We start from the raw sequence: 22,819 nt of genomic DNA on the forward strand, positions 1-22,819 counted from the left end.
ACGTCGCTTTGCGGATTCGTCGTTAACTGAGGCGCTCGCTATGTGGGGCACCAATGTATATGGCTGCCTAATGGCCTCATATAATAGCTATGAAACACAGAGTTATTCTCCTTCCTAACCACAAAAATAAATTGTTTTTAGAAAGACAGCCACAATCCTATCAATTTCAGTTGTGATCCGATATTTTACATGCTACTCATAAATTCTCTGGCTGTTTCATCTGTTTGAAGCCTGAAAGAGAAATATGTTAGTATACTTAAAGAGATCTAACTTTTGAGATCAGTGGTTTTCATCCTTGAATTGCAAAATTCTAGTCAAGGAAACAACTGCTTCCCCCTTGTGGGATTCATAAGATTTTTTTTCTGGAAATTATGTGTGCATGAAATCCACAAGGGGTAAAATACAGAGGTTTTATGAAAAAAAACCCCAAGAACATCTTGTGTTTATTATGTCATATGATCTTGCTGACGCTGCTTGCTTCTTCAATTTAGATGCACTATGTTTTAAATCCGAGTTGTCAGGTTTATATATGTTGACAAATAAAAGGGAAAAAAGAAAGAGAAAAGATAGAAAAAAAGACTTCAAAATGCCACAAAATTTCACATAACAGATTTATGCCAATCTGAGATTCCATGGATCAAAAGCTACTTCTTCGGAGACAAGCTTTATGTTGGAGTTTTTGCAACCTTGTATGCTGGTTTTAGTACAGTGGTGCCCCGCATAGCGACGTTAATCCGTTCCGGATTAATCGTCGCTATGCAGAAACATCGCTAAACGGAATGGAAAAAGTCATAGGCGTTCCTATGGCTCCCAAACTCACCATTCAGCGAAGTTCCTCCATAGCGCCGCCATTTTCGCGCCCTCGGTAAGCGAGGGCAGGGCACGAAAACACTTGCGGTGGCCATTTTGGGCACCCGGCGGCCATTTTGGAACCGCCGATCAGCTGTTTAAAAAACATCGCAATGCGAAGATCGGTAAGCGATCGTCGCAATTCGATGTTTTGCCTATTCAGAACATCGCAATGCGATCGCATTAGCAATCTAAAAAATAGATCGCTATGCGGATTCGTTGTTAAACGGTGCGCTCGTTAAGCGAGGCACCACTGTAGTTTGGCAGGAATTGACCTTTCTGGGCTGGGGTGGCTGTCAGTCCATCAGCAGTAACAAACAGTTCCTTCCCTGCTTCAGATTCTCTGCTCTGCTCGTTTCCCCTCTTTAGTCTGTTGAGACCTGTTGCTCAAAGTGTTCATGTTTTTAGCCTCTGTTCTCTATTCACTTTAAGTAAATGAAACCTTTTAGTCTTTTTACTACCAATGTCTCAAAATGAGTTACTGAGACTGTAAGTGCCAGTTAATGAGGGAGAAAGGGAGTGAACTAATTTGGGGAACTTGAAGCAGTTCTGCTCTGTGAATCCCTGCACTTCTGCTGCACTGCTAGAGGAATTTAACCAAAAATTCAAAACTCTGCAACACTTTACACATAGCATACATGTTTGGATGGGGTGAATGCAGCTGTAGGTCAGAGAAATCTAAAATGTTACACATATATTCAAAAATAAATGCAGTTATATGGGGACCTGTTTCTCATGTAAACCTGTTATCTAAAACACATTGATCTTCCACGTTTATCAAACAAAACATATTTTAGCACACCTTCAGCACAAACACATTAAACATATAATAAAGTTCCTTCAGGATCCAGATGTAAGTCACAGATCAGGATAAGTGAAGTGAAAACAATCACTTGCAAGCAGCATTCCCTTTTGAAGGATAAATATACACCCCGAGATGTAGATATACACCAAACCTGGTGCATCTCAGTCCTACCACTGAGGGAACATGACCCTCTTTTGATGAAATTCCTTTATGAACAGGTTACTAGTTAAATACTGTAAGCAGTGAGACCTTAGAAATACTAATATACAGGAGCTCAGAATATATGTTTATTCAGTGCCTGGAAATGTCTAAGTACAGTACTGGCGTCAGCAAGACTCAAGAAGCGTGGTATATCTAGGGCACTCCTGCAGTCTTATTTGCTGTATGTGCCTACAGGGAACTGAATGCCCCATTTTAGAACTGGTTTGTCACTCATACCACTTTAGCAAAGAAAGAATTAACTTGTTTTAATTTATTAAGAAGGGAATTCAACACGCTTAAAACAAAATTAATTCAGTGTCTAGCCATGTGACATATATTTATCTGTTTCCATTCTGCAGCAGGGATGTGAGAGCACAGTAGCTCTATTTCACTCTACTGTGGAATCCCTTCACCCCCTTTGGGAAGGGCTGCAAGTCAAAAACAACTACCATAATAAGATGCAGTACCATCTGCGAAATGGTTCTGCCTGCATCAAGTCACACTATTTTTCGTCTCTGAGGTAATCAAGTTAGTTTTGTTGTGAATTTGTTTTTTGAACAAAGTTGGATGATTCATGACAGAAAGCCGTGGTAGGAGATACTAGCTGTAATCCTATTGGTGTTCACATTCCAGTTTGTGTAACTTGCCACGGCTACCTATGGCTAACTGATGAGATGCCTGGATGAATCTTGGCCATGTGATTGGCCACACATCCAACCGCACAACTGAGATATGCTCTGGCACCTGATCAATTAGCTGCAGTTAGGAGTGGTATTTTAAACAAATCTTATACAAACACCAATAGGATTCTAGCCGGCATGTCACATGTCCAGGAAGACGAAGGAGTAATGAAGATTGAAAATGTATTTTTATGGGAGCTCTAAATACCACCTAGATTTCTCCTATGTCCCATCAGTAGTATGTGTACCACCAATTAAGAACCACTGCTATACTACATGTGCCTTGGTGGACCTACTTTGGGACCTAGACATGCTGAAAGCATCACTGGAACATATTACATCCTAAAGAATTTTACAGGAGAATCCAAAATGTAACACCCACTGAATCAACCAATTTTTTTAAAAAATCGTTTAATTCAACAGTAAGGCCTAACTGAAATAAACCCACTGACGCAAAAGGGGAAAAGTGCATCCACACTTAGGTACCATATTTTTCGCTCCATAAGATGCACCTCTCCATAAGACGCACCAAATTTTTAGGAGAAAAAAACAGGGAAAATTAATGTTTTCTTCTCCTAAAAATTTGGTGAGCCTTATGGAGAGGTCCGTCTTATGGAACACACCCTCTGGACCCATGGGGGCTGGGGGAAGCCTCCAAAGAGTCCTAGGGTGTGTTCCAGGACCCTTTGGAGGCTCACCCTGCCCCCCCATGGGGCCAGAGGGGGCGAAATCACCACCTTCAGGGACTCTTCTGAAGCTTCCCAAGCCTCAAAAGAGTCTCAGAAGGTGGCGATTTCGCCCCCTCTGGGCCTGTGGGGGGTGGGGGGGAGCCTCCCAATGGTCCTGAAAGGCAGACTCAGACCCTTGGGAGGCTCCCCCACCCCCTGGGGGTCAGAGGGAGCACAATCGCCACCTTCAGGGACTCTTCAGAAGCTTCCCAAGCCTCAAAAGGGTCCTGGAAGCTGGCGATTTAGCCCCCGCTGGCCCCGTGGGGTGGGTGGAGCCCCGCAAGGGTCTTGGAAGGCTCACTCGGACCCTTGGGAGGCTCCCCCCCACAGGGCCAGTGGGTGCAAAATCACCACCTTTGCTCCATAAGACACACAGACTCCCCCCCATTTGGGGGGGGGCAAAAGTGCATCTTATGGAGCAAAAAATATGGTAAATCTAACTAGTTCAATGAGTCTTCTGTAGTCTGGACTACAAATTGGATTCAAGCCGTTATGTTTTATTAGTCTATAGTCAAAGAAAAAGAAACCACAATGCTAGCTGTCCTTGAAAACTATTGCCTGATAATACCCTTCTGTACTGTTGACAAGCGAGGAATAAGCTTCTAAATGGCTGATGCCTCCTGCTTGACATTTTGTACTTGGATACAGAGATACATACCCTGAAAATGGCTAACTTTAAATAGCTGGTATTTTTCTCTGAAAATTACATAGGGGTGAGGGCTCCCTGTTCAGATTGCTACTTCTGTGCATTTTCCAAGAAAAGCAGTTCTACATCTGCAAGTACACAGTTTAGAACTAATATGCTCTGAATTAGCCCTCTTCTTTTCATCTCTCATTATCTTTCAAATAAAGAACACTTTTCACCATGGAAAGAACTCTGGATTATAGTAATCCTATTCTATCCATTACCAATGTGTTCACTGTTCATTTTCAAAAACTTCAAGGATGCTATTTGGTATATTTAAGACAATGGCAATACTGCTACTTATCTCAAAACAAATTAGAGGCTAGTTAAAATCCTCAATGTATCAGGGGAACTCTTTCCCCCCACTTTAGTTCCTTCTCCCCCCGCCCAAAAAAATTATCTTGGATTACGTAAAACTGATCAAAACCTGTTCATAAACAGAAGGATTTAAGGTCAACCCATGAAACAGGTAAGTAGCAGATTCTGAGGACACACCATGCGCTCTTCACAGAACACAATTACCAGTAGTTTATGGAATTTACTACCAAGAGCCATGACAACAGTGATGAATCCAAGTAGCTTTAAAGTAATCAGATCTATAAGTAATACATTTCAGTACATTTGTACGTAATTCATCAAAACTGCAAGGGGCCAACTGAGCTGACACTAAGGAAAACAACAGTAGTTCCCAAACTTTTCAACATCATGGCCCCTTTTTGATTTTTGAAAAATCATTTCCAAATTTCACCTGACACAATAATCCTACCTTTTTTTTTTTAACAAAGTGAAAGGTGTAATTTAAAATTTAAAATAAATACAGAAAAGTAATGGCTGGATCCTATTGCTGGTTTACACCTCTGTAAGGGAAACGAAGTAAAGCTTAGCGACAAATGGCTAACCAGTAATAAGGTGCTGGCTGCCTTCCAAGGTGCATACCCAATCAAGCAATCAGGCATGTCTTAATGAGTCACAACTTCCTGCCAATATTTATGCAATTTCCTTTATGCAAGCATAAGTTGGCCAAAGGATTCTCTCATTAAAAAACCAAGAGGAATTAAAGATAAACACATTTGTATGCTATTTGTCTTTTAAGAATGAGATTCCCATTACTGACTTCACTTCCTCCCATGTCTCTTCTTCTGTTAAGTTACAAAATCAGAGTTAAGAGACTAAACGAATGAGCCGTTTCACTTTCTTCCACTTGCTGATCATTCAAATTTTTGAAGATTCTGATAAAAAAAAAAGGAATTGAAATGACATTTTCACCCAAAATTCCATTTCATTTTAATAAAACCTGTATTTCACTTTGGTAGTGTTAATTCCAAACTCCAGCTTCCACCTATGTTGACAAAGAATGATACAGTAGGACAGTGGTCCCCAACCTTTTTAGGCCGCGGATCAGCTGGGGGGAGCGACTGGGGGTTGATAACCCCTGCAGTAGGGCATGGGGGATCAGTTCCAAGCCCCCTGCAGATACTGAAAAGCATGGATTATAGTTAACACAGTCTGTTGGACCCAGGCCTCTCGATGGGCCTCTATGAGTAATAGAGTAATAGTCAAGTTGAAATTCCTTGTTCTTCAACGTGCTTAAGAGGTAATATCATTTTATGATGACTGTGCAGCATGTTTTTACTGAGAATTTTAAAATCAGCCTTAACGTTTCCAAATTCACACAGCATTTCAATACAATCCACTACCTCCTTAGTCTGGCATCTAAGATACGAAGCCCTCCCAAATATCTGTTCATTAAAACTGGCATTTAGTCACATTTGCAGACAAAAGTAGGGAGGAGTAACTTGCCCAGCAACTACTATTACTGGCATTTTTGGAATACTTCTTGTCAGGATCATCAAAATTACATTCTTTGACAATGAGAATAATGTAGCTAAGGTTTCATTTCTGGACATGCTTGAGGCTTTCTTTAAAACAGGTCAAATCCTTCCGCATATGGTGCTGAAAATAATCATAATTATTTACTACCACCATCACTCGCTATCACTTCAAGAGCAGTGTCCTTCAACCTTCCTCCAGATACTTTGGACTTCCATGATCTCTCACCATGACACGTTAAACTGAAACAAACAAGCTGACGGGTGCCACACTGGAGAAGAGTGCCTTGCAGACTTCATTTTGCCTCCTACGAGTTGTCATTCAACCATGTAAGATTTACACTTAATGGATCCTTGAAATATATACTTGAGAATAGGGAGGTGCAAGTAGGGTCTGGCTTCTTCCATATCACACACATTAAGCTCTGTCTCAATTTACTTATTCAAGTTATACAACAAATTGCAGGAAAAGGCTGTGTGGTGAGGTGGCTTTTTTAAAGAGACGACACCCAGCCTCTGGAATTCTCAAGGAGTTTCACACAGTACCAAATATAAGATCTTTCCAGTATTGTGTGAATGCCATTCTAGTAAAATGAATATTAATATGTTGGTTACTGCTGTTAAGCATGCAAGTGTTGGAGATAAGACAAGATCACACAACTCCTATATTGTTGTTGTGTAGGAAGGAATTTCAGCATGTACAACTTGTTATGCCAGGTCCTTTTGTGCGTCTGGTAACCTGATGAAAAAGTCTCCATAAGAAAAACAGAAATTCTGACAACTGAATTAGGTGACAATTTTATATTTCATTCAATTGCCAAAGTATTGAAATTATTTAATTTTTTGCTGTGGTCTTGCATACTTTTTGAACTGATGAACTGATAAGAGTGCTATGGAACAGACAGGTGACATGAAATTTCCACAGAAGAAAACATTTGATTTTTTGTTTGTTTTGGTCTTCTGTGCAATAGGTACCTTTAGAATTCTGTTGGAGTAATATTTTAGCTCAATTAGTTGGTTTTAAACATTGTTACTTCTGCCTACCACTGGCCTCTGGTATTAATGGATATGATCTATGCCCAACAGCTCCAGTGGCTACCAACTTTCATACTATACGGATGTTAAATATATGTGACCATGCCATGTATGTACATGCACATTCAGACACACATATACACTGTATATCTTCGAGCTCAAAGCATATCGTACTACAGATAGAAAGATATGCAAGTTGATTGAGAGCCTGACTATGCAAGGGGGGGGAAATGCAGAAAATACATTAGGTTTGAGGCAGGCGGATTTGAATTTTTTTCCTTTGATTACGTGGCATAATGGGAAATGCTAATCAACCCAGAGTCCCCCACCCCCAATCCATAATATTTCCTCCACCCCAGAGAATCTTCTACTTTTAAAAAGGTTGAATCTTTTCAAATGGACTCAAGCATGTATAGTACAGTACAGTATTCGCTTTAACTGATACAGAAAGAACAGCTGAGCAGAGCTGGTGCTTTGCCAAAGTATCTTTCCAATTGCTTCTTGCCTCACAAACCACGCACACACATGAAGCACCAGCACTCCTTCTATCAGCAAAGCCTCTCTTCGGAGACACCATTTCCTAGAGGCTCTCCTCAGTGATGGGAGCTCATGTTTATTTATTTACAGTTTTGCAGAGCTCCTCCAGTAGGCGAGATGAAGAAATGAGGAGTGAAAAGCCTTCTTAAGGCAGCTCCTTTGAACTATGCCACCTACAGGCACTTCAACTGAATTGCAATAACAAGGCTATTCCTCATCTGTCTGTGTGGCCACTTAAACCAAAGAGAACTGAATCCCTGGTTTGACTTCGGAGCAGGAGAATATGAATGAATTTGCATTTCCCCTGCTGTATAGTCGCACCCTGATACAAGGTTGAATACCACTTCCTGTTACATTGAGGGCTATCTTAATTCAACCAGACAGATTTTTAAAAATCCCAGGGACTAGCAGAGTGTAGGAATAACTGGTGACTGGGAGCAACATAACAGACACAATTTGATATAGCCCACAAACAAAAATGCAAAGGAAAAAAAATAACCAATGCTAGAGATAATAAACATCACCAAACTGGATGTAAATTAAAATTCATACTTACAGGCTGAGGCTGTTCTGCAATGCAGCAGTTGAAACACAACCAGAATTCACTCATTTTGCTAACAGTTCAAAGTGCAAAAACAAAGTTAGGAGCAAGACACAACGCTCCTAATATGTATCTCCTCCAAGTAATTAGTTAGTGCTTAGGTTCCACAGTAGATAAGTAAAATTTGTTTTAAATGCCCCAACACTATTCCAGTTGGTCCCAAAGTAATGCTCTTCTGTCTTTTTTCTGTCTCAAGATATTGGCCCTTGCATCACAAAAAATGAGATCTTCCTTCAGTTATTAACTTCCCAGGAGTAACCTGAAAAAAAAAGAACATAAGAGAAAAACGTGTCAGCGTTTGCTATTGAACTTCTGAAACAACTGATTAAAATCTCATAATATTAGTACATCTGGCCCCATCCCTCCGAAGATTCAGAAAACACATTTTAAAAACTGTTTGTCAGGGAGACATTTCAGGAAACCCCCTCACCTTACTAGTCTGTCACTTAGTCTTATTTTAGCTATTATATTTTGTAGTTTGTATCTTGTCCATTACCACCATCTTAAATGTTTAACTGCGTAGTTCTCCTTATATATATTTTAATATTTGTCGGTTGGGTGCAGTTTTTCCCTTTATGTTTATTTCACTATTGGAAACTGCCCAGAGTAGTGGCACTCCCACTAGACGGTGTGGTATAGGAATATAATATTTTTGTTGTGTAGTCGTTAAGTTTTATCCGACTCTTTGTGAACTCATGGACCAGAGCACGCCAGGCCCTCCTGTCTTCCACTGCCTCCCTGAGTTGGGTCAAATTCATGTTGGTTGCTTCGATGACATTGTCCAACCATCTCATCCTCGGTCGTCCCCTTCTCCTCTTGCCTTCACACTTTCCCAACATCAAGGTCTTTTCCAAGGAGTCTTCTCTTCTCATGAGATGGCCAAAGTATTAGAGCCTCAGCTTCAGGATCTGTCCTTCCAGTGAGCACTCGGGGTTGATTTCCTTCAAAATGGATAGGTTTGTTCTCTTTGCAGTCCAGGGGACTCTCAAGTCTCCTCCAGCACAATTCAAATGCATCAATTCTTCGCTGGTCAGCCTTCTTTATGGTCCAGCTCTCACTTCCATACATCTGGAAAAGCCAGTTTTGACTATGCGGACCTTTGTCGGCAAGGTGAGGTCTCTGATTTTAAAGATGTTATCTAGGTTTGTCATCACTTTCCTCCCAAGAAGCAGGAATCTTTTAATTTCGTGGCTGCTGTCAATATCTGCAGTGATCATGGAGCACATGATCACTGCAGATGGTGATCTTGGACTCCATGGGCTATATTATATTATATTATATATTATATTAATATAACAGTCGAGGCTCCTCCAGCTGGCCGCTCCAAGGGAGGCCCATAAATCCTCTATAAGAGGTAGGGCCTTCTTTGCAGTGGCTCCAACTTTATGGGACCAGCTTCCGGAGGAGCTCCACCTAGCCCCCTCCCTGTGGACTTTTAGGAAGCAGTTAAAGACATTGTTTTTCCGGGGGGCTTTCCACACCAACCCCAGCTGACTACCTCCCCTCATTTTTCTTTCCCCTCCTCTTCTTCCCTCCTCTCTTTTCCTCCATCCACTCTGGGAATAGTCAGTGCTATCTAGTTTTTTAGGGTTATTGCTATTTGTTTTAATATCTCTATTTTTTTTCTATTTTACGAGGTTTAACACGCCCCCCCATCCCGAGTAGTGGTGTGACACTAATGGGAGCAGGATACAAATAATATAATATTTACAGACTATTCAAGGTTTCAGACAGAAGTGAAAATAATAGGCATTATTGTGACAATGAACTGAGCGGAGAATAAATCCCAAAATACAGAGAAGTGAAGTAGGTACACTGTTCTGCTTACAACTCTTCCATAAATACCGGGGCCAAGAACCAGAGGAAGGCTTCTGCAGACATGGAAATTGGCAGGGGTAACAATCTCTCCTCTCTGCTGAGCCCCCATTGCAGTCCCCCAAGCCTATTCTGGAAGATTAGAAAACCGTCCAGAACTAGTTCTGGGGCAGTGTTGAGTGAAAGGAGAGGGAAAGAGAGTTCCTTTCCTCTGTGGCTGCAAAATGTCGGTTCTTGGTTTGGATGTTCAATAATTCCTCTCCAAAAGTCATACGTACGATCCCATTTCAATGTCATTCATGCAGCATCACAATGTGTTGTAGCACTGATGTCCTCCCAGGTCTTGGGAATTTAATCCAATTAAAAGATCTGACAGCCCCCTACCCCCCGCAACACACATCACTGTTGTTTGTTCCTGCTGCCAGTCCATTAAACAACCTAACCTCATTTCTCTGTGTTTCAATAACCAGGTGCCAGTTGAGCTCGCATGCTGCCAAACTAACATAATTTAACTACTGTTAGCTTGCTGCTCTAAGTAATAGTTTTTTTAAAGTGGAAAAATAATATTTGAAGTATGAACTGTTACCTTAAAAGGTTTTTAAGCTCCCGGAGTGGAAACACTGACACCCGCACGATTCCATCCACTCTTTTGTGAAACTGAAGGGCTAGTTAATCTCTAACTTGAAACTATATAGCTGTTATTACTTTGAAAGGGCAATGAAGCGTGATCCAAGGGCTTTTTTTTTTACTTTTGCCATTTGGCATAGGATGTATTCTCCCAATCATACTCTTATAAATCAAGGTCAAAATATTACATAGAAAGGTATGTAACACTAACATGCAGGATTAGGAACCTCGGTGAATTTATGTACCATGCTTTCCAATACAATACGGGTGGTCCCATATCTGCTGGCTGGGAAAGAGGCAAGGGCCATTAAAGAACAAGAAGGTAGTTTCTGAATACTTGGTGTATTGCTCAGGTATGCAGAAATATACCTGTCTGTAAATTAAAAATTAACCACCATCTTGACAACGACATACACTTAGTGCCATCCAAGACTTACAGAACTCTAAGGACAAACGTAATATAATGTTGAGGATGTTCGCTGGGGGACGGGGAAGGAGGGGGGAACTGGTGTCTTCTACCTCATAGTTTCCCAGATGGGGAAGTTAATAATAATCTGTCAGTTCCATTCTGACTTATGTGGATCCTTTTCAGAGTTTTCCAGGTAGAGAATACTCAGAAGTGGTTTACTATTCCCTTCCTTTGGGGGCATTCGGGAACTGTGCAGCTTGCCCACGGCCACATAGGGTGGATCTACTCGCAGGAGGCATAGTGTGGAATTGAACTCCTAACCTCTTGCTCTGCAGCCAGATACCTAAACCACTGAGCTATCCAGTCAGCATGCGGAAGTTAGGCACGGCATATCAAATTCGTGCAATGGCATTTTCAAAAGTCCTTTTTTTCCTGGAGAAGAATTGGCAAACAATTACCTCTCCCCACCTCCTACCCCCTTCCATACACATGAACAGGTTTGGGGTAATCAATTTTCTCTGAACTACTAGATCCTTTGGAACAATATAGTGCACTGGTGGGAAGTTTCAGGAAGATGAGAAAGAAAAATGTCCTCCTTCCCCCCCTTGTGAAATGGATATGGCAGCTCTGCCAGCTCCGATGAGAGTTACAAGGTTCTGGGTGGTGTTCCAAATGAGCCTGTTCCTGTGAAACAGTGGCGTAGGGTGAGCAGCCATCACCCGGGGCAATTGTGCCCCCAACCCAGCCCCTCCAGGACTCCTTTTGGGGTTGCGGGGGTGGGGAGGGGATGGATGAGAAGAACAGGGAATCAAAAGGCATAGTCTGTGGCGGGGGGGAGGGAGGAGAAGGGATCACTGATCGCTGCCCTGTGAGCAAGGGAGGGGACGCAAAGGGGGGTGGTCAAAACCCAGCGCATCGGAAAGAGGAGATGATCCCTTCGGAGCGCTCAAAACACTTTGAATGGGCACGTTAAAAATAGATCAAGTGGGTGGGTGCTACAGAAGGGAGGGAGGGGGAGCAAACGGTGGGGCCAGCCAAATTGTCCCTGGTTTCTTGGGCTCATTCTTGCATGAAAACCCCCCAGGGGTCCCACAACTCTCCTCCCCCCCCCCGCGCCTTCTAGACTCCCATCCCAACAGGAACACAGGTATCTTGGTTCCAAAACAGATTTATAAGCACACTCTCTCTCCTATGTTATAATCCAGTGATTCTTGGAGAGTTTCGCATGTGCGTGCATTCCCATGAGTCTGGGGAGATTCCATTCAAGCTGTCACTGTCTTAGAAACAAAGACTTGGCAGTGGACGTCAGGCGCAGTTGGGCTTATTTTATTTTTTGAAATTTTGTGCCCCTAAGAATTTTGCTCCCAGGGCAACCACCCCTGTAGCCCCACCCACCCAATTCAAATGGTCCTTGGTACAAAATTCACTCTAGCCGCCTAGAGTGGTCATATTGACAAGATAGGAGGGATATGAATGAATGAATGAATGAATGAATGAATGAATGAATGAATATCCAGACTGCTCTCTTCCATTTCTTTCATATAAAGCAGGCTTGTCCAACCTGCGGCCCGAGGGCCGCATGCGGCCCAGGTCAGCTTGTAATGCAGCCCAGTGCAAATTTTTTTTATTTTTAAAGAAATTCCAAAGTTTCAAGTTACACTGCCGGCGCTTGCGGCCGGAATGCGGCCAGGGCATGTCACAACAGTAGAGGGGGACAGAGGGAAGGAAGGAAGGAGTGGGAGGGGAGGAGACGGGGGGCTGCGTGACTGCATTGCGCCGTCTCCGTCAATAGGTGGACCCCCTCCCAGCCCCATAAAGCCACTGGAGTCGAAGCTGGCATCCTCTGCTGTCTGAGATCGCAGCTGCCAGTAAACGCGCTTGGAGCGGGGCTGCAGAGGACGGCTAGGGCTGCCCCCCCATGCGGCCCAAACCAAATGTATGTGCGGCCCAAACCAAATTTTCATCTTCTAATGTGGCCCAGGGAAGGTGAAAGGTTGGACACCCCTGATATAAAGCTTCTTCCCTCCTAAGACAATCCTATGTTAAAACAGAAAACCCATTTCTCATCATAGCTTCTTTTTCGGAGTTCTTTCTGTGTTTTGTAGTTAATTTAAGCCTAATTGAAAGCTTTTGATTGGGCATACTAATTGTGAAAATATACTTTATCATTGAAAACATCTTCAAATCACTTGAAAAATGTAAAACACTGTTTTGAAATAATCAAAAACTTTGCCTGGGTCTGACTTTGGAAATGAACAGAGAACTGCCATTAAACTCTGCCCTTTCTACCCCATGAAATGAGAAATGAAATAAACCACACCCCACAGAGGAGACAGAAAATTATGGGAAGTCTCATTTTCCATCACAATTGTCACTAGATATTCCAAGGTAAGCCTTATATTGTTTGGATGGGGCGGGGGACATGAATGCTTCAGTAATCAATCAGGTATATTTTCGGAAATAATAGTCCTGCTTGGTAGAGCCTTGACTGCGTGCTGTGAAATCTAAAATATTCCTCCTGCTATGGGGAAAAAGCAAGAAGCAAACCAAACAGCGGATTTTCTGCCCTACAGTTTAAGTTTGCAATTCTGAAAACTGGGGACACTTTGTGTTACAGGGACAGAGGAAGGTTACATTTCTTGTTTCTCTTTGAGAAGCAGGCTTAGTAAGCTGGTGCTGGATGGTGTTTGTCTACCCACTGACTAACTATTAGGCCCACTTCAAAGGGCCCAGAGCCAACCTGCACAACTGTTTGACCCCCACCTGTTCATTTTGGACCCAGACTGTAATTTGCTTCTGATGAAAGGATCAAAGTCACTGGCAACTCAAGCAAGTGCTGAAAACCCTGCCTACTCTTGTGCGTATTTCTACCTGCAGGTCCCAACACCTGCAGCCTAGGTATTCTTGTTTGTTTTTACTCTACACTATTTCCTGTATAAATAGTGCTATAAAAACATATGTTAAATGCATGGAGTGTAACTAAACTAGTTCATTATTCTCATGTCTCAAGTAAGGGGATGTGAAATATTAGCAAATTTAAACCCCATCTTTCTACTATCCCATGGATAACAATATTAAAGTCAAATAAAAGCAAATGAAATTAAAATGTAATGAACAGACTGAAGACACTAATAAAATACATTCATTTACCAAAAAAAAAGCACTGCCCAACCCATCAAAGCTTCCCTAATATCATTCTACATTGGTTGCCAAAGGCCTCTGTGAATTAAAAGATCTTTGCCTGCAGAAGGACAACCAGAAGAAACCATCCTAGCATCACTTAACAGGAAGTTTTAGAGCCTTGAAATTGCCACATAAAAAGCCCTACATTATGTCCCCACCTGAAACCTTGAACATCTTACTGGGTTAAGCTCATGGGTGGGGTGCACATAGTCTTTCCAACTGCCTGGTCCTTACTCTATAAGATCAAGACACTCTGCAATAATTTCATCAATCACTCAAGACATTTCTGAATTCTATCTGTTGAGGCAATAATATCCCCCAACAGCTTTCAGAAAACTATTCGGACCTATCGAGACAACTTTAGTTGGTTCTCACCTGACTGCACAGCTTCAGAGTCTCACCAAGTACAACACTCTTTTGGTTGCGATTGGTTGACTGCAACAAAATCCAGGTGGGCAACACCACTGCCTCATCCAACAAGGTTTCTGAGACACAAGCTAAGTTGGCATGATTGATTTTCCCTTTACTGATCTGGTGTTCAAAAGGATTCTAGTTAAAAATTAATCTTTATTGTTTTGGGAATAGGAGATATTAAGCAGTTAACAAGGAAGCAGCAGTCTGAAATTCCCTCATTCTGAGCCAGTGAAATCATGAGAAGTGGGCCCTTTCGGAGAGAATTAACAACACAAACATTTGGAGCAAACTTCATATTGGTCCATGTAAACCTCCAAATAAGCAGATATATACACAATTAAAGGATTTATTTGAATGTCTGAAAAACACAGTTGGATTATTAAGTCTGTACCCTGATACAAAGCTAGAATGAGTTATAACTTGCCATTTCCTTTTTCCGTTTTGAAGTATCTTTAGGTGTTATTTATTTATTTGTTTGTTTATTTGTTTATTTATTTATTGCATTTATATACCCCACCCATCTAGTCAATTGATACTCTGTTAGAGTTTCAGGAAAACAGAAGATGGCAAACATGTGAACTAAAAGCAAAAAGGGACTTTAAATATTTTATACATAAATGCTAAAGGTATAATCTTTTCTTCAAAAATTAGAGCACACTACAAACAGATTTCTGCACAAACAGGACACAGGATTACTTCTAAAAATACTATCTCATTTTTAACATGCAAGGCCAATATGTGGCAAATGGGAAAGACTTGAAAGCAAAAACATGGAAAAAATATACACTTATAATTAGAAACAACGAAGGGTTTAGGGCAGGGATCAGGGAACTTTTTTACCTTTTACCCCCCCCCCCCCCCGAAATTTATATACACCAACATTACCCCCTGGATTTGAAAAGAAGGAAATCATACATTATTTGAATTAAAAATATTATTGAATCTACACAGGCTGTGTACCGAACTAGCAGGATGCACCAAAATTGACAAAGATGTGCACTATTTTTGCTGGAACACATTGCACTCCAGCCATGGTGTGATATAGGGAGTAGTAAGGTATCCAATTTGCCTAGCAAGTTGCATTAAATTTTTGCTAGCTTGCAGAGGGTTTAATCATCATCAGTGGCTACCAGACTAGTGCTAGCAATGACATGCCTGCTAGAGACAGCCAACGCAGAATTGGGGAGGGGTTTTCCCCTACCACTTTAATCATTCTATGTGTGGTGTGTAAAAAGGAACAAACCAGGCTAAAGGCCATGTCACCCACCCTGGTGCCACAGCCCAATATCAAAGGACCAGTGTGCTTTTTTATCATCATCAATGGAAAACTCAGCAGTGGCCAGAGGACTGGAAAAGATCAGTCTACATCCCAATCCCAAAGAAGGGCAGTGCCAAAGAATGCTTCAACTACCGAACAATTGCACTCATTTCACACGCTAGCAAGGTTATGCTCAAAATCCTATAAGCTGGGCTTCAGCAGTATGTGGACCAAGAACTCCCACAAGTACAAGCTGGATTTTGAAGGGGCAGAGGAACTAGGGACCAAATTGCTAAAATGTGCTGGATTATGGAGAAAGTCAGAGAGTTCCAGAAAAAGATCTACTTCTGCTTCATTGACTATGCAAAAGTCTTTGACTACGTGGACCACAGCAAACTATGGCAAGTCCTTAAAGAAATGGGAGTGCCTGACCACCTTATCTATCTCCTGAGAAACCTATATGTGGGACAGGAAGCAACAGTTAAAACTGGATATGGAACAACTGAGTGGTTCAAAATTGGGAAAGGAGTACGACAAGGCTGTATATTATCCCCCAGCTTATTTAACTTATATGCAGAATACATCATGCGGAAGGCTGGACTGGAGGAATCCCAAGCCGGAATTAAGATTGCTGGAAGAAATATCAACAACCTCCGATATGCAGATGATACCACTCTGATGGCAGAAAGTGAGGAGGATTTTCACTTTTACCCCATTTGGGGTAATTTACCCCTGTTTCCCGACCTATGGTTTAGTGGCACACTAAAAAGCTTTTTTTGGCATCAGTTTTCATAGACTGTGTAGCTCAACTCACTAGATATAATTAGTCTGCCAGTGCTGCTACTTATTCAGAAATGTCTGATTAAATAACTCTGATCCTATAAATTTGTTCTGATTTTCAGAACTCAGTCTTTCAATCCAAAAATTGGGTCACTATCCTAGTTTTCTTCATTTCAGCAGTGTAACTTTGTTTGTTTTTTACTTTTCTCCTTACTGGAACCACATCTGTTCATCTAGAGGCAATCACCCACACTGCAACCCAGGGACGGGAAGTGGAATGGGCAAGATCATCTTTAACTCTGATCTTGGGGGGCGCTCACATCTAGTCATGAATAGAGATGGGGGTATTCGTATACAAATACAAATAGCCCCCCACAGGTGGAAAAAAACGAGAGTCTGGCCCCTGGGGCCAGACCGTCCACTCACCATTCTGCTGCCACTGTGGGCTCCGTGCTCCCTTCCTATCAGTCTGGAGCTCGCAGTGGATTAGTCACTTTTCGACCTGGCAGAGAGGCTCATTATCCTGCCTCCTGCCAGGAGTGGCTAATCCACCGCAAGCTCCGGAGCGATAAGAAGGGAGCGTGGAGCCTGCGGCAGTGCTGCAACGGCGAGTGGATGGTCTGGCTCCAGGGGGCCGGACCCTCGTTATCTCCACTTGTGTCATGAATCCATCTCTAGTCATGAATCATCAATGGTGCTACCAACAGATCAAGGTATTCCATCTCACATTCCTGTCATAGCTCTTGTCTAGGAATACACATACCATATTTTTCCATTGATAAGACGCCCCCATGTATAACATGCCCCCCCAATTTTGACTCTTTTCAGCCCGAGTGCCCAAGTCAGCGGGCACCCCCTGGGCCAGTGCATCCTCCAGAGGGCAGTCAGGGGATGCCTTTTCCCCCTCCCCAAATATACCCCTTCGGGCAGGCTTCCTACACTGCACTCCGCTCCATTCCGCCCCGCTTGCTTGCTCTCCTGCAGAGCCAGAGCAGAGTCACAGTCAATGGGCAGCAGTCCCAATGGGCACATCCCCTTACTTGAGACATGAGAATAATGAACTAGTTTAGTTACACTAAAGGGGACAAGGCGGCAGCGTGAGCTTGAGCTGAACCACAGCAGTGAGTGACGCTGTGCTCTGCACAGGGCTGGCATGGGCAGCAGCATTGGCATAGCTCGCATGCCCACAGAGAGGGCTTACTTTTGTATATAAGACAACCTTCAATTTTTGCTCTATTTTAGGAAAAAGTAGCATCTTATACATGGAAAAATGCGGTAACTCTTGCTATGTGCAAGTAGACCACTGTTATGTTAGACAGTGGTTCCCAACATTGGGTCCCCAGATGTTCTTGGACTCCAACTCCCAGAAATCCTGGCCAGCACAGCTAATGGTGAAGGCTTATGGGGATTTTAGTCCAAGAACATCTGGGGACCCAAGCTCGGGAACCACTCGTCTAGAACACTGACAAACAGTCAAATCTTTATGAAATCCTGAAGCTCACTGATGGACCTTTGGCCATTCACAATTTCTCAGCTTCTGGAGTCTTCGGGAAGGGGCAAAGTAAACCCTTTCAAAAATCTAACACAACATGTTTGTCTCTTTGGGTAAGGAACTACAAACAGCACAGTTTACAAGACAGAGGAAGCCATAAGGCAGACTTCCTATGCCTTTCGTAGCAGTTTCAAATACCGACATTTAGCTAGTGAAGCTCTGTACAGCACTGAACCAAGTGAATCACCACTGGCAAAACACTAGTATTAGCCTGCTTGGAAGCAATATCAGCTTTTTTTTTTTTTAAAGAGAGGTGGCAATTCTAGTTTCAACAGCTGAGGAAAAAAGTAAGCCAAAAGTGAAAGATGGGGCCCCAGTGCTGAGGCAGGAGTGTCAAAAGGCTGCTACTCTCCAAAGGAAAAAAACAAAACAAAGAAACATATAGAAAATAGGAAAGAAAGGCCTGAAAACAAAGGCACGGAGAATTACAGGAGAAGGGAGGGTAACCTTGATCCATTTGTTGCCTTTCTTTTCAAGGGCTACATGAGTAGCAGATGGAACATACGCATATACTTTTAAATCTAATGTTTCAGGATAAAGGGCTCGCTGTGGCTTCTGCTACCTATCCGCTCCTTTCCAGTCCTGCTGTCCACTGCCCTGCATGACCTCTTGTAAGTGATCAGAGCTCCAGGTCACAGAAGCCGGAGGAGGTAGATGGATAACAAGGCGCAGGAGAAGAAGAAGAAGAAGAAAAACATTGGAAGCCACAGCTTAAATGCTCATACACAGCAATGGCAACTGAAGTTTAGAAAATAACAACAAAACAAGATTCTCCGACTAGGATATACCATAATACTTAGTATTTGTTTAAACTTATATAGATAAAAAAAGAGTTTGTAATAGCAAGAATTATTATGTGAAGTTTTAAAGGGTTTATAACCCCAACTTTCCTTCGATGGTATTAGATGGCTAAATAAGTTGAAAAATATGCTACTATGGATGGATGTATACTTTGTGACATCAGATATTTTCTATACTGTAATTGTCTAGATCCAAACAGTGCTGTACTGTTTAACTCAGTGGTTTAGGCATCAGTTGGGATTTTGATTCCCTACTGTGCCACCTAAACAGGGGCTGGACCCGAGGATTCATAGCGTCCCTTCCAGCGCTGCAGTTCTAAGATTATTATATTCTAGTAAAAAAATTTAAAGCACCTGCCATTCCAGAATGTTTCATTTCAGCTTTGAAATTCTGCTGAAGGTTACAAACTTTGTACTCCTCAAGGCATTAGAACGGCTCTTTCTCATTACTATGACGTCAGAAGAATTACCTGTTCTTAACCTGTGGTCTGCAGACCCTTGGGGGGGGCTGTAGGTCTGCAAAAAGCTTGAAGAAATGTCATGATTTTTGCAGTTAAAGCAGAAAGAAAGAAAGAAAGAAAGAAAGAAAGAAAGAAAGAAAGAAAGAAAGAAAGAAAGAAAGAAAGAAAGAAAGAAAAGGAAAGAAAAGGAAAGGAAAAGGAAAAGAAAAGGAAAAGGAAAGGAAAGAAAAGAAAAGAAAGGAAATGTAGAACAAAATCTTAATTTTCCTTGCTTGTTTGGGAAAAAAACTTGGCTTTTATAACCTACTGTCGCCATTAAAAACAAACAAAAGTAAAAATTGGTTATAGAAATAACTGTTTGAGATTTCTGCACGCAGTGAGAACATGCAAGTGAATGATGCTGAGTGGCAGCATGTCACATTTCTTGCTACTGTAGACAGCTGGAAGCTGTGAGCCGAGTTGGAGTCAGTGTCAGTGTGAGTGAGTGTTCAGAAAGACTCTCTGATCATGTTTCATCTTTGATTTCTGTTTGGTTATTGTCAGGTGAAGTGACTTTTTGATATTATTGCAGTGAATTTCGTAACAATATATTTTGTGGCCGAGCCTCTAAATGGATCACTGTCTGAATCTGAAACAAAAGAACTGATCTGTTTTTGAGAGTGCATCCTGTACAAAGCAAAATGAAGCTTCTTCCAATCATCTTAAAAAGTGTCACCATTATAGCAAGGAATATCTACACAATTTTTTTAAATAAATAATAAATCATCAATTAGTATTTAATAGCATGTCCCTGGCCACTCAGAATCCCATGAGTTCGACATTGAAGGCGCAAAAGTTGTCTACTTGCCCCCAAACACAACCTCTCTAATTCAGCCTCTAGCTCAGGAGGTCATAAGGACCTTTAAGGCTCATTAGATACGGTGTTGTATGGAAACAATTGTTAATGCTATGAAAGAGAACCTTAATGGAGATAACTGGTGCGTGTGAATCAGCTGTTTATGCTTTGTAGTTATGTTGGGGGGGGCATAAGAGTTATACATGGATTCTGAACTACACTGGGGTCCAGCACCCCTAACTCCAGCATTGCCGAAGAAAGAAGTGTAGTTTGAAAAATAAGCAAGCCTCAAAGTTAGTTTGAACAAGTGTCTTCAGAACAGATTTAGTTTAATTCATAATTGCTGTTTTTTCCTGCAACAAAATTATATGAAAAGCTTTAAATATGTTTGCCAAGACATAAATACAATGATGTGCTGAGCACCTCAAACAAAAAGCATAATCATTAATAATTTTCTGAATATGCAGTAGAATGAGAGGTAAGATCATGAGCTCAATGCTGTACTTTCAAAACACATTACTTGCCTGTCTAGACTTCTCAGATTAATGAGGGTCCACCAGATTATCCTCTTTAAAAAAGATGCAGGCAAGTAATATTTTTAACTAGATGAAGTTTTATTGTTACATAATTCAGCAATAGCTTTCTATGTAAAGGAGAACCCTATAATGAATTTCTAAGCATATTAGATCTACAACCTGATTAATTTGAGAGAGGAATTTATTAACCACTTAAGATTTGCAGTCTTTATTAAAGCTAAGGATGTGAGGTTTTTCCTATCTTCTTCATCTACAATTGCAAGCAGTATGAAGTAGAGAACTAATACTCCCTTTTTATAGGCTGAAGGGACCTCCCTTTCCCACCCAACTATGCTACAGCTCACTTTAAACATTGATCTTTTGCTTGGCTCTTCCATTTTGCAACTGAGAAGTTCATATTTGAATGAAGGTGCTCAGAAATTAACCACTCAAAAACAGTGTTCACCATTTACTTTAAGGGTCAACTTCTCTAACCGTCTGGCTGTCTCATTTCATTGCTGTAATTTCTGACAGGAAGTGTGGCAATAGAGCTGTTTCAGTACTGAGAGCAACAGATAAAGAACACAGAAAACCCGAGGAAGGAACAGGACTGCAGGTATTATTTGAATTTAAGGGATCTGTCATGCTATGTCTCCTTTGTCTTGACTGTAAGAAAGAAAGAGAGAGAAAGAGAAAGAGAGAAAGAAAGAGAGAAAGAGAAAGAGAGAAAGAAAGAGAGAGAAAGAAAGAAAGAAAGAAAGAAAGAAAGAAAGAAAGAAAGAAAGAAAGAAAGAAAGAAAGAAAGAAAGAAAGAAAGAAAAGTGTTCTGCAACTAGATTACAATTGGTCTCTAATTTCCATTCATGCTCACAGGATATCTTTTTATTGAAACTTTTAATGTCTAAATCAATAAATGAAGATCCAATTGTAGAAAAGTGAGAAAATATTCGTGCTTTTCTGACAAACAACTGTACATTCTCTTTATGGGACTGACAGAAGAACTTGTTCCTATGATTTCCAAGAAGCACACCAAAATCCCTTTTGAAGTCATAACAGACTACAACCAGTTCCTAGTAAGCACATAGTTTATTTTATTCCATTATATTCTCTAGGGCCGCTTTACATTACCTGGTGCCCTTCACCAGTATAGCAACTAACAGGAGCTAGACTCTGCACATCCAAATGGTACAAGGACAGGTAAGACCATTTTAAAGACATGACTAAATTTAAGTATTTAGCACAACATTTCATTTCTTTTTATAATTATATAAATTCTTCAAAAAGTTTTTTTTTTCTTTGCGAGGGACACACCAGCTAAGTTGCAGTGATATTGAAGTGTCTCTTGTGGTAGTGATATTAAACGTCTGATTCTGCATTTAGAGATAGGGAATGCACTTGAGATGATGTGGTTATCTATATTTCCTCCACAAGGCTTCCAACACACATTGCAGCCCTAGAAACTCTAATCAGAATAGTGAAATGTTTCCAAAGAGGCCTCAAATTTAGCTTAGACCCAAATTCATTTTCCCAAAATACTCAGCAAAATTTATTAGGCTGATTTGGTTTTTACATGGTCTTTTCACATGCCCTATCTCCATTCAGAATTTCCTATGAGTCAGGTGATGCTAGTTAATTTGTTTTAGGCAACATTTCAACCAATGCAGTGATTGCACTTTGTATTTTTGCAGTGCTCATTCTGTTATATTTTTTGGTAAATTGGTGGGCAGAGAGAATGGGCAATGGGGAAAAACACAGAGATTCTAGTTACTACTAGTATGGCGAAAGGTCACAGATGGATTATGTGTGGCAGATAGGATATGACATGTTATGCGTGCCAGTGAATGCAGGAACTGAAGGGGAGTGGGTGCCATATAATGGTAATGAAAATCTTGTGTTCTAGCGAGATTATTCCTGCATCCCACCAGTGTACCGTATTTGCCGGCGTACAAGATGACTTTCTGGCCCAGAAAAACATGCCTCCAAGTGTGGGGGGTGTTGTCTTATATGCTGGGTGCACTTCCAGCAAACCCTCCCTCCCCCCCAGCAAAGTCATTTACCTGGTAGTAAGACCGAGTAGACCCAGCCCGGTCCTCCTTGGTAGCCTGGGAACAGCCTGACTCTAGCGCCGAAGAGCTGACTGTTGGGAACAGCAGAGAGGCGGCAGCCATTTTGAGATGCGACCACATGGCTGCTGCCTCTCAAAATGGCTGCCGCCTCTCC

The 22,819-nt window shown here is 41.6% G+C and overlaps 1 protein-coding gene and 1 long non-coding RNA gene across 5 annotated transcripts in view; one reads left to right on the forward strand and one right to left on the reverse strand.

Moving 5' to 3' along the window:
• Nucleotides 1-22,819, reverse strand: part of CDC42SE2 (CDC42 small effector 2) — an 83,516-nt gene that overhangs the window by 20,345 nt on the left and 40,352 nt on the right. For all 3 annotated transcript variants that reach the window (XM_020797560.3, XM_020797559.3, XM_078386216.1), the window contains exon 2: nt 7,906-8,209. In XM_020797560.3, coding sequence (XP_020653219.1) covers nt 7,906-7,959 — 54 coding nt within the window. In that variant the 5' untranslated portion in view covers nt 7,960-8,209. The remainder of the gene's footprint in view (nt 1-7,905; nt 8,210-22,819) is intronic.
• The window catches only part of LOC110081117 (uncharacterized), a 29,959-nt gene continuing 13,127 nt past the window's right edge, over nt 5,988-22,819 (forward strand). The window contains exons 1-2 of one of the 2 annotated variants that reach the window (XR_002300911.3): nt 5,988-6,107; nt 21,712-21,796. This is a non-coding gene — a long non-coding RNA (uncharacterized LOC110081117). Of the gene's footprint in view, nt 6,108-12,598; nt 21,216-21,711; nt 21,797-22,819 lie in introns of those variants that run through there. The other variant, XR_012084377.2, reaches the window with a different exon arrangement.

Source organism: Pogona vitticeps, chromosome 2 (assembly GCF_051106095.1).
Source record: "Pogona vitticeps strain Pit_001003342236 chromosome 2, PviZW2.1, whole genome shotgun sequence".
Taxonomy (NCBI): domain Eukaryota; kingdom Metazoa; phylum Chordata; class Lepidosauria; order Squamata; family Agamidae; genus Pogona; species Pogona vitticeps.